The sequence below is a fragment of the Lethenteron reissneri genome, chromosome 10 (assembly GCF_015708825.2).
Source record: "Lethenteron reissneri isolate LAM-NWPU_2019-01 chromosome 10, ASM1570882v1, whole genome shotgun sequence".
NCBI lineage: Eukaryota > Metazoa > Chordata > Hyperoartia > Petromyzontiformes > Petromyzontidae > Lethenteron > Lethenteron reissneri.
In genome coordinates this window covers 9,650,764-9,667,914 of record NC_083788.1, presented here as the reverse complement: position 1 = coordinate 9,667,914, position 17,151 = coordinate 9,650,764, and the positions used below count along the sequence as shown (strand labels likewise).

The 17,151-nt window shown below is 52.9% G+C and overlaps 1 protein-coding gene across 3 annotated transcripts; it reads left to right on the top strand.

The window, feature by feature from the left end:
* The first annotated feature begins 284 nt into the window (after nucleotides 1–284).
* On the top strand, nucleotides 285–10,712 carry AMDHD2 (amidohydrolase domain containing 2). 3 transcript variants are annotated; one of them, XM_061548970.1, is made up of 12 exons: nucleotides 285–430; nucleotides 2,965–3,066; nucleotides 3,589–3,725; nucleotides 4,095–4,234; nucleotides 5,397–5,451; nucleotides 6,905–7,117; nucleotides 7,661–7,749; nucleotides 8,044–8,188; nucleotides 8,317–8,424; nucleotides 8,574–8,642; nucleotides 9,462–9,563; nucleotides 10,050–10,710. In XM_061548970.1, the coding sequence occupies exons 2-12, from the start codon at nucleotides 2,978–2,980 to the stop codon at nucleotides 10,148–10,150; spliced, it is 1,248 nt and encodes a 415-aa protein (XP_061404954.1). In that variant the 5' UTR covers nucleotides 285–430; nucleotides 2,965–2,977; the 3' UTR covers nucleotides 10,151–10,710. The 3 variants fall into 3 exon arrangements, with proteins under 3 accessions (XP_061404954.1, XP_061404955.1, XP_061404956.1); XM_061548971.1 differs by lacking the exon at nucleotides 285–430 and adding an exon at nucleotides 491–674 and having other exon boundaries at nucleotides 10,050–10,712; XM_061548972.1 differs by lacking the exon at nucleotides 285–430 and adding an exon at nucleotides 1,102–1,121 and having other exon boundaries at nucleotides 10,050–10,712.
* The last annotated feature ends 6,439 nt before the right edge of the window (nucleotides 10,713–17,151 follow it).

Here is a 17,151-nt window from a genome sequence, read left to right as displayed (position 1 = left end):
GCCGGAGTTGACGTTTGTGGTGACGCAATATGCCGAGCCGCAATCGTCATGCCGAGAGCGTCCGGGGGAACCACCGGAAGAACGCCGTCGTGACGTCATACGCCGTGAGTTGACGAGTGACGTCACGCGTGTGGTGACGCAACACGCCGAGCCGCAATCGTCATGCCGAGAGCTTCCGGGAATCCACCGGAAGAACGCCGTCGTGACGTCACAGGCCGTGAGTTGACGAATGACGTCACGTCGGGCGTCACGTGCCTCCCCTTCTACCCCCCCCCACCCGGCGAGGTTCTTAGGCTTCTGTGTGGGGGTCCAGAGCAGAGCAGGGCATCGGTAGCAGCAGCAGCAGCAACTCGGCTCCGTAAGGAAACGTCTCTGAACCTAGGGCAGAGACCCCCTCCTGACAGCGGCGTTATCAGCTGACCCTCCTAGGGTAAGGCGTGTGTACGTGTGTGTGTGTGCGTGCAACAACGGGGGGCGGAGGAGCGACGCTGCTCACAACAACGAGCGGAGAGCTGGGTGGATAAAGCACAGCAAGTTGGTACAGTAGGGGAGGCACAGGTGGTGCATCAGCCAGTCGTCTCGGTCGTCTCAGTCAGGCGACCCGTGGCACCTGCTGGGTCTGCCCCGTGACCTCCTGCCAGCGGGCGTTCCACACTTCACGTGGCAGCCTCAAGGTGCACATGGCCTGGCACAAGCGTCGTGGTGACGTCACCGCCACTTAGTGGCGAATGGTGGTTGTTGTTGTTGTACTTGACACCCTCAATTGCCCTGGTAATGTTTGTGATTGTTGTGTCCCGTGTTGATTGATGTGCGCGTGTAATGTAGATGACATGCGTATAAGACACGAGTCCACATGATTTCCTACTCGCGTGAGTGAGCGTTGATGCATTGATACTCAAACTCCTGTTGCCAGCCCTGAAGAGCCAGTGGTGGAAATTCCACATTCCTATGACGGGGGCGAACTTAACCATAGATTCCTACTCGCGTGAGTGAGCGTTGATGCATTGATACTCAAACTCCTGTTGCCAGCCCTGAAGAGCCAGTGGTGGAAATTCCACATTCCTATGACGGGGGCGAACTTAACCATAGGACACGACGAGTCAACGTGATTTCCTACTCGCGTGAGTGAGCGTCGATGCATTGATGCTCAAACTCCTGTTCCGGAGTTCAGCCCCGGGACAAGCTCGGGCTGAATGTTTGTTGTTGTTGTTGTTGTTTATTTGTTTGTTCCACTTCACAAAGCGAGCCGTGACGAGGAGGAAGCCCCCAACCCCAGGCGCGCTTGGTCACGTGGCGGTCACGTGGCAGTCACGCGCCGCACGGAGTCACGTGACCGAGTGTGTGTGTGACGCGCGTGGTACGAACAACAACAGCACGTGCAGCAAGATGGTGCTGAGCGTATGGATGCAACCTGTAGAGGAGGAGTACTTTGAAATAAGTAATACTAAACAAAAACGTTTTTTTTAAACACGCTTTAATGAAATGTACTATGCTAATAATGGAAGGACTCCAGGAAGTGGCCCCGAAGCTTGCCATAACGTAAGGGACCCGTGGTGATTTACAGCCAACGTCAGTTTAGCGTGGACAATTAGACCCAAATATTCTTAGGTTTTTTCGGTAAAGTCACGTAGGTAAAAACATTTTTTTATAAAAATCACGACGTTTCGGAGGCAACACAAGCTTCCGTCTTCAGGTGGATCTAGAATTAGACCCAAGCCGAAACATAACATATAAAAAATAATGTTTTAAAATATATGTTTTTTTAGGATAGAATATAGTATTGGCATCATAAGTATACCAAGTTTGCAGTCGATACCACATTGGGAAGTGGGTTAAAATTGAGTTACAAGATTTGAGGATATAACAACGACAACAACAGACAGAGTGAGTAAAATAAAAGCGTGTAAAAACACACAATTTTCCACACCGTGTCAACGCATACGGTTTAACCCCGTATTCTTGTAACAGGGAAATTGAGTTTTCAGGTCCATACTGCGTACAGCCGTTTCAATACGGCGCAAGCAAAAACATGTTTGTCTATGTGTTTGTGTTTCTCCCTTGTGATGGGACTTTGTAAGATGAACGTTGAGATTTATAAGGACACGGGGTGACCAATTACGTCTGAATTGGTCTGTAGTAAGGTAGGGCACTGATAAGGGGTTGACAGGTTTGGATTTCTGAACATGCCCAGAACGTCAAACGGCCAGCAACAAACAGCACAATCAAAGTTGTAAGTAACGGATAAAGGGTGAACACGTTTCTTGATTTAACAGGAGTTTTGTTTTTACCGTCGCAAAATAAGAAAAAAATAATGTGGTTTAATGAACATGTTCTTCCAATCCGCTCGGTTTGTAGGTAGAAGGTGGATTAGTAACAAAGCCAGGATCGTGATTTGAGAGATGGGAGCGGTTTATGGAGGCCTTCATTCATCAGTGGATTGACCATATTCGATGATGATTCGTTGAATAAGCTCAACAAGCACAAACTTATTTTTTTAGTGGCAACCACTCTTTAGCTTTAATGTCACCCTGCACTGGCAGCGAATAACTTGGTTCACTGATAATTGTTTTTTACCCTTCTATCTGGCAACAAAACTGACACCTTTTTACAAGGAGTCATGTTTGCATAGACCGCAATACCTGCAATCATAATAAAAAGGTGTCAGTTTTGTTGCCAGATAGAAGGGTAAAAAAACAATTATCATATTTTTACTGGCAAATGAGGTTCCCATAGTGTAGAAACTTGGTTCACTGATTATGGGAATACAATCTGCTCAAGTGTATTGCAGGATACTTAAAAAAACTGACCCTACCCCTATGAGTGAAACAATCAACCTGTAGGTCATACATTTTTGGGGCCCAAAAATGCGAAAATGTGAAAAGTTTTCTTTCAGATGTTTCCAGTTATAAATACAGACTGCATAAACTGCCTGAAAGTACGCCACGTGTCTCTTGCTTTGCACAGGGCGAAGTGTCGCATGGCCATGCCTTCTCACCAGGCTGTGAGAGATGCGCCAATCACGCAATTTATCAACTGCCTGCTTCTCAAAGACCACAAGCTGATAAGGTAAAGGCTGCCTTTGGGAAAATGTGTGCGTACCTACACAGCCCGTACGCTTAGCTGCAAGAGCAGTTATTTTTTGTTTGCGTCTTCCCTTGAGGTAGCGTTCCTCAACCCATGGGGCGTGTTCTCCAAATCCTTTCGAGGGAGGTGCAGGCTTTGGAATGGATACCGTGCAGGGGAACTTACTAATAAAGGGTTTAAATATGTGCCTGTAGGCTAATGCTACGTCACTACACCACATCTTACACTCAATCAAGATTGAGCTGCGTATGGAATTTATCAGAGTGACATTCTAAAACTTGTAGTCCTGTATGCAGAAGCTGTCACCATTCTTAGGTTTTTAACCTATGATGGTTGCGCCATGAGTGTGGCTGGGGTAAGAGGGGGCATGGGAACCAGTGGTCTTGATTGAGGGGACTGCTGTACCAAATAGATTGAGAGCCACTGTGTTAACGTCTCATTATCCCAATGCATGTTGGGACGAGCCACTTACATTTCCTGTCCCTTTCCTCCTCTGCCGGGCAGAGACGATCTGTGGGTGCGATCGGGACGGATCCTTGATCCTGAAAAACTTTTTTTCGATGAGAAGGTGCACGCTGACCGCAGGGTGGACTGCCACGGTCTCATCCTCGCTCCTGGCTTCATCGATGTTCAACTCAATGGTAATATGCTCACAGCTCTCTCGGTTACAATTAAGTGCTCGTTTCATTAATTTTGCGGTTCGTGTATTTTAACAGAGGTCGGTATGGTTTTTCAATAACGTATAAGCATCTGAAGCTTATGCGCTGCTGTGTGTTGTGAGCATATGTCTGTGCCTGTGCATATGCTTTATTGAACTGGTAAATGTTGTCCTTATCAGGTACTCACTAACAGTACATTACCCATCGGTGTGTTTAGGCTACATGGGGGATCTTCTTCTTGGTTCTTTCGGTAAAGTCACGTGACTTTACCGAAAGAACCAAGAAGATGAATCCCTGCAGTCACGAAAGCTTTAAATCGAAAAATGGGGGATCTTGTTTTTGTGTCTGCAGGGGGCTACGGAGTGGACTTTTCGTCTGGTGGATCAGGGCTGCAGGAAGGGCTATCTCTGGTTGCTCAGAAGCTGCTGACTCAGGGCGTCACCTCCTTCTGCCCAACGCTCATCACCTCCCCTCCGCAGCTCTACCATGAGGTGCCGTACGTGTGTCGTGTTCGTTCGTACAAGGGGGGGTGATGTCTGCGCGTATCGATGCATGACAACAGTGTCCACTTAAGTGTACATGTGGGAGTGTGTGTGTCCGTGAGATGATCTGTCCACTGACTATTTGCCTATCATCTGTAACATGTGCCTTCTGTTCATCATTGTGGGACTGAGTATCCACCTCAGACCCCATTCAAACCCACAGTAGCCTTGTCTCAGCCTGCTGTTGAAAGTTGCACGTGAGAATTTGATCAGCATTTTTATGTGGAAATTGGCATCTTTCCCCTCTGCTGATGCTGAGGAGTAATGCTTGAGGTTCACGAGTGTTGGTTATGGAACTGCTAAGGCATTGTTGGGTATCCAGTCCAGAAACTGTGGCTGATGGAGGTGTTCCATCAGAACAAAACACTTGCCTGGGTGCTTTATCTCATCAAACACTCCTACCCTTCCTCAGTAATGGGGTGGTTGTAGAGAGGGTGGAGGAGTTCCTATACGTGTCCAATAAGCTCATGACCAGCTCCAGTCTGGAGGTGGAGGTCTCACTGATTCAGCGAGCGGTATTATCTTCTCATCGGTTGCATAAATAACACTTTCTGGAAGCTCCAAACACTTGATCCACATTAAGCTCTGGGTCTTCTTGGCCACCATAATGCCCTCTTTATATCCAAAAAATGTATACCCTTTTACAGGAATTAACAGACAAAGCCTGACATATTTGTTCTGGTTTGCATGTGATCCATTTCGGATGGAACTAAATTGAACAGTGTGTGGAGTTCACAGGTCCTCCAAACATATATGGACTTTATTCCATCAGTGATCTTCTTGGCAGGAAACTATGCATTGGCTGGGTCATGTAACCCGGATGCCCAGCCACCGTATTACAAAGCAACGTCTGTTTGGATGAATAAGGGGGGGATAATAACGAGTAGAGCTTTGGGCAGATTAAACACAGCATGTATCTTGAAAGCAAGCCTTTGTCACTTCAAGTGTCTTCAACGTGCACCTATGTATGTTTTCATGAACTTCTTTTGCATCGGACGTAGCCAACCGTGCTCGTGCATAGCCTGCCACGAACACCATGGCGACATCACTGCCACTTATTGGTGATTGGCGATTGCTGCTGCTGCTGCTGCTGTTGTTTGTGAGCGAGCAGGTGCTACCCAGGCTTCCACGCACGGAGGGAGGCCCCCACGGAGCCGGCACGCTCGGTGCGTCTGCATCCCTCAATCAGTGACGTTTTGCGCTTCAACACATTCACGCCGTTGGCTCCGCAGTGTCATGGTTAGCACACCTGAACTTGCAATGCGGCGCCGGCAACAATGGTGCAACGTTTCTCAATTCCTTAAATGCTCCCCCGCCGTGCCAAGGTCGCCCCCACCCCCAGCCCTGCCATTGTTCTGCTGCGGTCCTCTTTCTCCTCTGGTCGTGCGGGCAGTGTTCATCTGCTAACCAAATTTTTGATGACATTGACGAAGAGCAGGCTAAACGTTTGCTTTACTCGACTAGTCCAAGAGAATCACAACGTTAAGTCCACAGACTTTGACTTGGTTAACGTTCCACTGGTCGTCGACAACTCGACTAGGACTCTGGCCAGATGCCTCGGCGGTAGAGCGAGCGGCTCGCAATCAGACCGTTGCGAGTTCAACTCCTCTGTTTGGGGGTTAACTCAGCCAATCATCCCTCTAGGGTCAATAAAATTAGTACCTCAGGTGAAAACAGGTCCGTCGAGGCGACAGAGTCTGAATGAACATTCAGACTCTGTCGCCTCGACGGACCTGTTTTCACCTGAGGACGGCTGCTTGCGTTGTGGCCGAAACGTCGTGAGAATTGTTTTATTATGTTTTATTTTTATTATTTTATTACTTCCCTTCTACGTGACTTTACCGAAAGAACCAAGAAGATGAATCCCTGCAGTCACGAAAGCTTTAAATCGAAAAAAAAATTAGTACCGCTTTGGAGAAATCAACAGTGGTGATATTTTTTCAATAGACTCATACCTGCCATGGTAATGAGGAATTCCCACCACTGGCTCAGGGTTCTAACGAGGAAATGAGCACTTCCTCAATGCCCATTTGAGCAAGGAATCACTGCAGTGGTTTACACACTGCAGTGGTGTACACACTGCAGTGTGTACACCACTGCAGTGGTGTACACCACTGCAGTGGTTTACACACTGCAGTGGTGTACACACTGTACACACTGCGCTCTGAACGCTGCGAACGTCAGCGGCAAACTAAATCTGAATTCCGTTTAACACGTAGGCTTTCGCGACCAATATTATTCATAATCAACGCTTTTGGGTTTAGATCGCGTTATTTATAAATGTTGTGGTTTCACGCTTCAACACACCGGTGGGCTAAAGCAGTGAACTATTTATCTTTTGTCAACGAGACACTTTTTTACTGATTGGCCGTGTCGGGTGGTGGAGGGTTACGACACATTTAGAAATAACGCGATCTAAACCCAAAAACGTTGATTATGAATAAATCTGAATTCGCCTTTCCCTTCACCCAAACGCACCGAGCAGCGTGGTGCAGTACGTGGGCGCCCTTACCCGTCAGCGGATTGGAAAAGTGCTCCGAATCGCACGGTCTCAGCAAAAATTGGCTTCGAGGCTCGGCCTACACGCTAATTTACCGCCACACGCGTGCGTGCGCGCAGGCGTGCACCTGGAGGGCCCGTTCATCAGCTTGGAGAAGAAGGGCGCGCACCCGGAGCTCTTGCTGCGCAGCTTCGAGCGCCGCGGCATGCAGGACGTGTTGGACACGTACGGGGACCTGGCGAACGTGGCGCTCGTGACGCTCGCGCCGGAGATGCCGCGCAGCGGAGAGGTCACGCGGGAGCTGACACGCCGCGGGGTCCGCGTCTCCCTGGGTGCGACGAGCCGGCACTCCTCGCAGAGACAGCGATTGGGCTGCCCACTGTAGAGGCGACACACACACTTTACATATATACAAAGACATCACTCCATAGAGACGATGAGAATTTGAATGCATGGAGTGCTCGCTTGACCCTATCCTGCACCCGAGATGTCTGCAAGTTGCAGGGTGGGTCCCGTTCACCACTGAATCTCGGAACGCACAAGCGGTTCAGCGTTGATTTTATTTCGAGAGGTGTAGCGCCGTTGTGTTTTTTCTCGACATTGTACTCACCGCAGAGAACTGTAGCGGCACGACCGCACTCTATGATGGCTGGCGCCAAATTGCCACGCGCCTCCAGCACTATCATGCATGAATAACAGATAACCCGGCTCAAGTTGCGTATGTACGTATGTTGAATTTCTTTCGCACCGTACGTAGCCAGCCGTGCTAATCGGAGGTGCGTAGTGGCAAGGCCACCAACTGGTGTGTGGTGGTCGCTGTGCTGGGCTCTCATGTCCCTCCCTGCTGACACCAGGTGATTCCGTCTTTCCCCTAGGGCACTCCACTGCCAACCTGTGCCAGGCCGAAGCAGTGGTGGAGGAAGGTGCTTCCTTCATCACGCACCTCTTCAACGCCATGGTGCCGGTGAGGCGGCGCATGCTGCGGCGTTGGCTGTCCCCTGTTGCCCTGCGTGATGACCGTTTACCCGCGTTCACCGTGATTAAGGCTACAATGTTAGCACGGTAGTGAAGGTGCAGCCTTGACATTGCTTGTTCATACCACAGCACCTGATCTATTGCGTTTTCCTTCAATGTTAAAGATTTAAAGACTTCAAATTCGTGGTCACCGTGAGCTCCGTGCCAAACTCGTAGCCTCAACCGTTAATGACGCGTGCAAGTGCCGCGAGGCGGCTGAGCGTATCGTCGCTGCTCTGCGCAGTTCCACCACCGCGACCCGGGCATCGTGGGACTGCTGACGAGCGACCGCGTGCCGAACGGGCGAAGCGTCTTCTACGGCATGATCGCCGACGGCATCCACACGAACCCGGCCGCGCTGCGCATCGCCCATCGAGCACACCCAGCCGGTACCGCCCTTGCCGGGACCGCACCTAGCCAGTACCCTTCTCTATACTTTGTACCACGTGAAACATAGCAAGTACTCCCACTCTATAACACCACATCTAGCCATTGTAGTGCATGCGTGTGTGCGCAGGCCTCGTGCTGGTCACCGACGCCATCATGGCGATGGGTCTCCCCGAGGGGCGGCACCACCTGGGCCAGCAGACCATCGAGATCGAGGGCCTGCACGCCTACGTGGCCGGTAGCGCCCGCACCTCCTCCACGCGTCTTTCCGTCGCCGGGCGTTTAAAACCCCTTCCTCTTGCGGCGCAAGTCTGCGCGCACGTGAACCTACGTCTGTGAACGCTCGTGCGTGCGTGCGTGCGAATGCGTGGTTGCGCGTGTGAGCAGGCACCAAGACCCTTAGCGGCAGCATCGCCACGATGGACATGTGCGTGCGTCACCTCCGGCAGGCCTCAGGTGACGAGCGGCGGACCCCGTGCAATGCGAGACGCCACGCGCACCCCCACTGAACCGGCGTTGCGCCTCTTCATCCGCAAATACCTTTTTTTCCACTGCATTGGAAGAGCAGCCGATCCATGCTGGGGCCCGCACAGAGCCAGACTGGCAATAAATAATCTATCTTGCCGAAGAAGGGCCATTGGCCGAAACATCACCTTTTATATACATATGTAATAAAGGTCGTTGAGGCGACTTCTGGAATCCGTTTTTTATTCAACTTGTATTACAGCTTTCCTTCACACTGCTGGCAGGCAGCGTGAGAGGGACAGATAGAGAGAGAGAGACGCACCGCCACGTGGCAACCCGGAGCCCCGCTCCCACGTGGCCCCCTTCCTCTGTTCGTTCCCGTTCTGACCACGTATCGTTCGTCTCCACCCCTATTTAATACCCGGGTCACGTGGTACGTTTCCACCAATCCTGGTTAGCCTCCATGGAATATTCCAGGCCCCCTCGTAAGCTGCCGGGACCACGCCCCTGACTCGTCTCCCCATTGGCTGTGGCCAAAGCCAGCAGAACCAATCCCCTACTTACAGCTGTCACCTTTCCATTACATCAGGGCCACGCCCCTAGGCTTCCCCCCCATTGGCTATAACCCAGGACCGGCAGAGCCAATCATCATGACGAGTTGTGATACGTCATTGAGCCGGATATATCCTCACATTACACATTTTCATTTTGGGGCAGTGTCATTGAGAAACGTGTTGAGTAGTCCGTTGACGAGAGAGAATGCCGAGCAAGTGCTGACGTGTGTGTGTGTGCCCACGTGCGCGTGTCCAGGGTGCTCTGTGGAGTGTGCCCTCGAGGCTGCCTCCCTTCACCCGGCCCAGATGCTGGGCATCAGCGATCGCAAGGGCACCCTCGACTACGGCACGGACGCAGGTAAGCGCGTACGTGTGTGTTGGTGTGTCACCAACCTCTCCCGAATCGTTCTCACGGGGAAGCTCAGTGGGAGCATGCAGCTTGCTCTCAACTGGATGGAGAGAGATACGGAGCACTGCATTTACTAACTCACATGAACTGAAATCACAAAATACTTCGAAGACGACCAATAACATTGCGTATTCTCTGTTGGGATTACACGTGGTAATATCACTCCCTACTCCGAAGACTTGGTAGGACCCTCTTGAAAATGAGTCTTGAGACTCTGTTATACTTTCGTTGGTAAACAAACTGAATAATAATCATATCACCACCGGAGTGTATAAAACTAACGCATGGTACCAGCTCGTATGTAATAACATCATCATATCGATTTTAAAGAGGAGGCTGTTGCGGGCCAGCACCCAAATTAAAATTGCGACCTTTCTCTCGATTCCCAAAGCAGGAAATCGACATCTCGTCCGCAATGCTGTCCCCCCCGTCTAGATTTTGTGCTCATCAGCCAGAGCCTGGAGGTGTGCGCCACCTACATAAGGGGCGAGCGCGTGTGGGCGGCACGGGCCCCGGGAGCCAGCAACAACGCGTGATGGAGCCAGCAACAACGCGTGATGGAGCCAGCAACAACGCGTGATGGAGCCAGCAACAACGCGTGATGGAGCCAGCAACAACACGTGATGGAGCCAGCAACAACGCGTGATGGAGCCAGCAACAACACGTGATGGAGCCAGCAACCACGCGTGATGGAGCCAGCAACAACACGTGATGGAGCCAGCAACAACACGTGATGGAGCCAGCAACCACACGTGATGGAGCCAGCAACAACACGTGATGGAGCCAGCAACCACGCGTGATGGAGCCAGCAACAACACGTGATGGAGCCAGCAACAACACGTGATGGAGCCAGCAACCACGCGTGATGGAGCCAGCAACAACGCGTGATGGAGCCAGCAACCACACGTGATGGAGCCAGCAACAACACGTGATGGAGCCAGCAACCACGCGTGATGGAGCCAGCAACAACACGTGATGGAGCCAGCAACAACACGTGATGGAGCCAGCAACAACGCGTGATGGAGCCAGCAACCACACGTGATGGAGCCAGCAACAACGCGTGATGGAGCCAGCAACCACACGTGATGGAGCCAGCAACAACGCGTGATGGAGCCAGCAACAACGCGTGATGGAGCCAGCAACAACGCGTGATGGAGCCAGCAACCACACGTGATGGAGCCAGCAACAACGCGTGATGGAGCCAGCAACGCGTGATGGAGCCAGCAACAACGCGTGATGGAGCCAGCAACAACACGTGATGGAGCCAGCAACAACGCGTGATGGAGCCAGCAACAACGCGTGATGGGGCCAGCAACAACACGTGATGGAGCCAGCAACAACGCGTGATGGAGCCAGCAACCACACGTGATGGAGCCAGCAACAACGCGTGATGGAGCCAGCAACAACGCGTGATGGGGCCAGCAACAAGTGATGGAGCCAGCAACAACACGTGATGGGGCCAGTAACCACGCGTGATGGAGCCAGCAACCACGCGTGATGGGGCCAGCAACCACGCGTGATGGAGCCAGCAACAACACGTGATGGGGCCAGTAACCATACGTGATGGGGCCAGTAACCACGCGTGATGGGGCCAGTAACCAAACGTGATGGGGCCAGTAACCACACGTGATGGGGCCAGCAACCACGCGTGATGGAGCCAGCAACAACACGTGATGGAGCCAGCAACCACGCGTGATGGAGCCAGCAACAACACGTGATGGAGCCAGCAACCACGCGTGATGGAGCCAGCAACCACGCGTGATGGAGCCAGCAACCACGCGTGATGGAGCCAGCAACAACGCGTGATGGAGCCAGCAACAACGCGTGATGGAGCCAGCAACCACGCGTGATGGAGCCAGCAACCACACGTGATGGAGCCAGCAACCACACGTGATGGAGCCAGCAACCATGCGTGATGGAGCCAGCAACAACGCGTGATGGAGCCAGCAACAACGCGTGATGGAGCCAGCAACCACGCGTGATGGAGCCAGCAACCACGTGTGATGGGGCCAGCAACCACGCGTGATGGGGCCGCGCGGGGGGCCGGCGCCGCATGCGCCACGCTCACCTTTTTCCGCGTTCCCCCCGGCTCGCCTTCGTCGTTTACGATGACCGCAGAGCTCTTCCGGCACCGCGTTCGCGTCGTGCTTGCGCTCCTGCTGTTCGGCACAACGTGCTTCCATTTCGCTCCACGCGCTGGTGGAGTCTCCCCACCCCCCCCCCCCCCCCCCCACAGCACGCCGCGGGATGACCCAAAAGCGGTGATAACAGCGCGAACGCAAAAACGAAATGCAGTCCTTGTGTGCACGTGTCCATTACTCGCGTACTGTACATTCCCAGCCTATGAGCAAATTACTCAGGATGTGTGCCCGATCCTGCCAGATCTAGCAAGTTAAACAGGGTTCACCTGAATAATGCTCAGACGACCACCGTGTACAGAATACAGGTGTGGTCATAGGAGGCGCTGTGGAAAGTAAAGAGCAGTGCAGTAAGCTTCATTGTCTGTACTCTCCCCCCCGCACCCCACCTTAACCAGTATGCACTGACCAGCATAGTGATGTATGGTCAAAATTCCCTTCACGGTTACGATCGACACGAGGAGGCCCTCATCCAGCAGTGCATTGACAGACGGGCTGCATATGTGCATGTACATTCCCTCCAATGCTCCGTTATTCTCATCGCTCGGATCCTCCATTTTTTATTCTTCGTGTTCGTTGTCATCGCAGTCACATGCTGGGTCTTGCATCAAGGCACGTGCCAGACACGAACTGAGAGCAGCCGTTTGTGTCGACACGCACAAGGCCTCGGAGAGGGAGGATCCCACTGAGCTTTAGTGGCCACGGTGGTGGCGCATGCCTGTGATCCAGCACTTTGGAGGAAAGGGTTGGTCCATCATGCAACTTTATAAAACTCCCAAACCCCCTGGGCTTGCAAGGGATCTGTCGTACTACTGGATGGATTCTTGCATCCTTCTGTGTGGGGCTTTGAGTGTCATAGCCCCCTGTATGTGTGGTGGGTTTTCTTTGGGTAATCTTTTTTTTCTCTCACATGAATCCAAAAACGCAATCATGGAATTGGCCAAGTGGGGGGCCCTCTTTTGAAAAGTCTTTGGAAACTTGTAAGGATTTCCTGGATGAATATTTGATTAATGCCACAGGTGCTTTAATCATATGCACTGGGCAGGCAGGACCTCAGTGCTGTACTGTGAAATGTTTAATCTCATGTGCCACTTCCTACAACCCTTTCGACCAGTGGCTCTCCACATTGTCGGTATGTCGACATGGTTGAGACCACTGGCCCCCGTGCCCCCTTCCCAGAGGTTACCAAGGCAACAAAGTCACATGTCCGCACCTCTGGTCAACGCGGTGGTAGTAAGGCACTTTTAACACGTAGGCTTTCGCGACCAATAAGGCACTTGTAAGACGCTTGCTTCATGTTGCAGTATTTTATGATTCGTCACCGCAACGTGGGGCCGACGTTTCCCCGCGCACGATCATAATTTCTCCTGCACAGGTGTTCATGCCGCAGCCTGAGCGCATCTTGGGGTGGGGGGCAGGTGGTGGGGGAGGCCAAACTCGGAACACTGCCAAGGCTCCTGTTGAGCATCCCTCGGGCTGTTTCCCACGGGACCCCCCCCCCCTCTCCATCCCTGGTGGTCACCAACCTCCCCCACGCTAATCTTCAGCTAACTGATTAGTTCAGGTGATATTGCAGTGTGACTACACACTTGTGGTCAAATCTCTCGCTCAATTGAGCTGCGTGTAAGTTCACTGTGAGAGTAGTCTGTTGGTTAAATGTTAACTTGCAGATCATTGTTTAAAGAAAGACATCAGTTTGCACTACCGAGTGATGGAAATGCTGTATTTGTTCATTTAAAGCAGGGGTGGTCAAACCGTGGCTCATGGGAAATTCAAGTGCGGTTTAATGGAGATACGAATCATTTGGTGATGCTGCTGCTGCTGCAAGGGCAGTGGTGCTAAAGAATAAATAACAAAAAAACTCCCAACAAATTCGTCGGTAACACTGCCCTAAAAGGAAAATATATTACAGGGGACGTTTCGGGCAATGGCCCTTCTTCAGAAGTTATGTTTTTATGTGTTATGAAGAAGAGCCATTGCCTGAAATGTCACCTGTTAGATTTTTCTATTTAGGATAGAGACGCAGATGTTTTTTTTTCCAATAGAGGTTCAGTTCAAACGGGAACAAACAAATCTGATGGATTGGGGCACTCCCAGGGCACCACTGCAGATTTCTAAATTTCAAACTCCGCAACAACCAGCCGAACGTGGAGATCTCGGCTTGCGGCTCTCTTACCAGAGTCGGAAAGTTTGACCACCGCCTCATATGTACTGTGGTGAAAGGTGCCTTAGATGCAACTCCATCGTGGCTTGCATCGCTCGAGGTGAAGACATTCGTTGATTGAGAAGTTTTCAATAAAACGGACGTGAATTCCGCCACCGATCGCAGTGTCGTTCATTGGAGTGTATCGACGCATTGATCCGTATCAAACTGAACAAAACCTTTGTTTATTTTACCAGGTAAGGCCCACTAAACTATATTTCTATCTTTTTCAGAAGCGATCTGGCCACATGATAGCCGAATGAAGTGGTTCATGTGGAAATTCCTAGCAGCCAAATACTCTTAAACACATGTTTGTAAATGTGGAGGGAAACCCCGTATTATTGTCCAAGCTCGCAATAGCATCGTGCCCGTGAGAAATCAACAATCCATGCTTCTGTAATTCGTGTGGGTGCATTGCTGAAAGGAGCTGCACTTATTAACCTGGCGACCTGAGTTTGACTCCCAGCCAGGGCTGATATCTGAACCGGGGCCTGCTCAATCTCCACAGGCCTCCCAGCGTGAAGTATGGTCAAACAACCCACGTGACCGGCACAACGTGGGGTAGCCTTCATTTTGTCGTGGATTGACAAAGCACAGGACACCCACGTCTATTATATTCACGCGATGTTGGACGATTTTTGACCCCCCCCCCACTTTGTCACGGCATCACAAAAAGTCAGACCCCCCTCAAATATGACGTCACAATGCTTTGCCCCCCCTCCCCCGCAAAAAAAATAAAACATGCTTCAAAGCGCTTTAAACTATTGTCATTGTAGTGCGTATTTAATGTGGCGCTGCACTCTGATGTTGTAGGAGAAAACATTTATAAAAAAGTCAATTTAATTAAGTAGAACGTGTTGTCTATATTTATTTAAAGTTGCGCATTTTGATGTGACGTCACATTTCTCAACCCCCCCCCCCCCCCTTGTCACACATCGTCACAAATGTCTGACCCCCCCCCCCCCCCCAGGTGCGTGACGTCATTTATGGGCAGCCCCAAAGAATTCCAACTTGTTCTGGTGGAATCAGTGGGTTCCTACCAGTAATTGTGCAGCACTATTGTGACATCTCTCGAAGCAGCTGAACGGCTAAATCCATTCTCACTGAAAATCTTAACAGCGGTTTTTCATTTGGCCACGACAGAATGGAACGTGACGTTCATTCGCAAAGCCTAACAACCATGGCCCCCTTATACCGAACAAACCCAGCTCCTAACCCCTAACCTTAAATAACCCCTTACTCCGAGCCCTGATTATATGTACTGTACACTTAACTTCTTTTGCATAGGTACGTTCGAATCGGTTTAGTTTTTTAGCCAACCGTGCTAAAACCGAATCTTCTTTACATTGACGGTCCCTCCACCCCGACTCTCGCTCACTCTGGTCTCTCCGATCCTCAGCTGGTTCTACAAAACAAACTCTGAAAGCTCAAAACTCCTCTTGACCAAAAAACCACGACGGACCCAACTCCTAACCTTGACCCGCACTCCGCTGCTGCCCCCAGCTGCTGCACCTCGCTGCCCCCCAACCTTTAATCGTGACTCTGGGCCAGGGTGACACGGGGTACGATTGTTCCAGAGTCTTTGAATAACGACAGCAGCCTCCTGTCCCGAGACCGGCGGCCACGTTCAAAAGCCACGTGCAAAACTCGTGCTCAAAGAGCAATGGCCTCGTGCCCATAGAACAATGACGTAGTGCAGAAAGAACAAGGAGCAATGACGTCATTTACAAATTGCAATTACGTCACGCTACAACGCAATGACGTAATACCCACAACATGTAACTCCCCAACAACGATGATGGGGGGAGCCCCCACCCCACAGCCCCCACCCCACAGCCCCCACCCCACAGCCCCCACCCCACAGCCCCCACCCCACAGCCCCCACCCCACAGCCCCACCCCACAGACCCCACCCCCACAGCCCCCACCCCACAGCCCCCCACCCCACAGCCCCCACCCCACAGCCCCACCCCACAGCCCCCACCCCACAGACCCCCACCCCCACCAGACCCCACCCCACAGCCCCCACCCCACAGCCCCCACCCCCACAGCCCCCCACCCCACAGACCCCACCCCACAGCCCCACCCCACAGCCCCCACCCCACAGACCCCACCCCACAGACCCCACCCCACAGCCCCCACCCCCACAGGACCCCACCCCACAGCCCCCACCCCACCCAGCCCCCACCCCACAGCCCCCACCCCACAGCCCCCACCCACAGCCCCCACCCACAGCCCCCACCCCACAGCCCCCACCCCACAGACCCCACCCCACAGCCCCCACCCCACAGCCCCACCCAGCCCCCACCCCACAGCCCCCACCCCACAGACCCCACCCCACAGCCCCCACCCACAGCCCCCACCCCACAGCCCCCACCCCACAGCCCCCACCCCACAGACCCCACCCACAGCCCCACCCCACAGCCCCCACCCACAGACCCCACCACAGCCCCACCCACAGCCCCCACCCCACAGACCCCACCCACAGCCCCACCCCACAGCCCCCACCCACAGCCCCACCCACCAGCCCCCACCACAGCCCCCACCCCACAGCCCCCACCCCACAGCCCCCACCCCACAGACCCCACCCCACAGCCCACCCCACAGCCCCCACCCCACAGCCCCCACCCCACAGCCCCCCACCCCACAGCCCCCACCCCACAGCCCCCACCCACAGACCCACCCACAGACCCCACCCCACAGCCCCCACCACAGCCCCCACCCCACAGACCCCACCCCACAGCCCCCACCCCACAGCCCCCACCCCACAGACCCCACCCCACAGCCCCCACCCCACACCCCCACAGCCCCCCACCCCACAGGCCCCACCCCACAGCCCCCACCCCACAGCCCCCACCCACAGCGGGGGGGGGGGGGTACCCTACGCTGCCCCCCCCCTCCCCCGTTCGTCGGAACTCGATTCGCCGCGACTCGATTCCGAATCGAATCGATTCCGGAGTTCCCCGCCGCAGTTTGAGTGCGCGCCCTTGACAGCGCGGGTCGATTCCTGCCCCCTGCACACCGATTCCGTTATCGATCCGATTACAAATCGGTGGGTGATCGAAGATGAAACAATCGAACCCCTTTTGCCGCCCGTCTCCCCCGTTCCCCACGCAGCCCTCTTGGGGGTTGGTACAACGTCCGGATATTAATTAAATCATTTTTATTTAGTACACGAGTCGCAAATCGCACATTGA

Bases quoted from the DNA above. Each gene is read 5' to 3' on its own strand.
- AMDHD2 (XM_061548971.1), top strand. From the start codon at position 2,978: ATGGCCATGCCTTCTCACCAGGCTGTGAGAGATGCGCCAATCACGCAA. The intron at 3,067-3,588 runs GTAAAGGCTGCC...TCTGCCGGGCAG, and splicing joins AAAGACCACAAGCTGATAAG to AGACGATCTGTGGGTGCGAT. The intron at 7,118-7,660 runs GTGCGACGAGCC...TCTTTCCCCTAG, and splicing joins CGGGGTCCGCGTCTCCCTGG to GGCACTCCACTGCCAACCTG.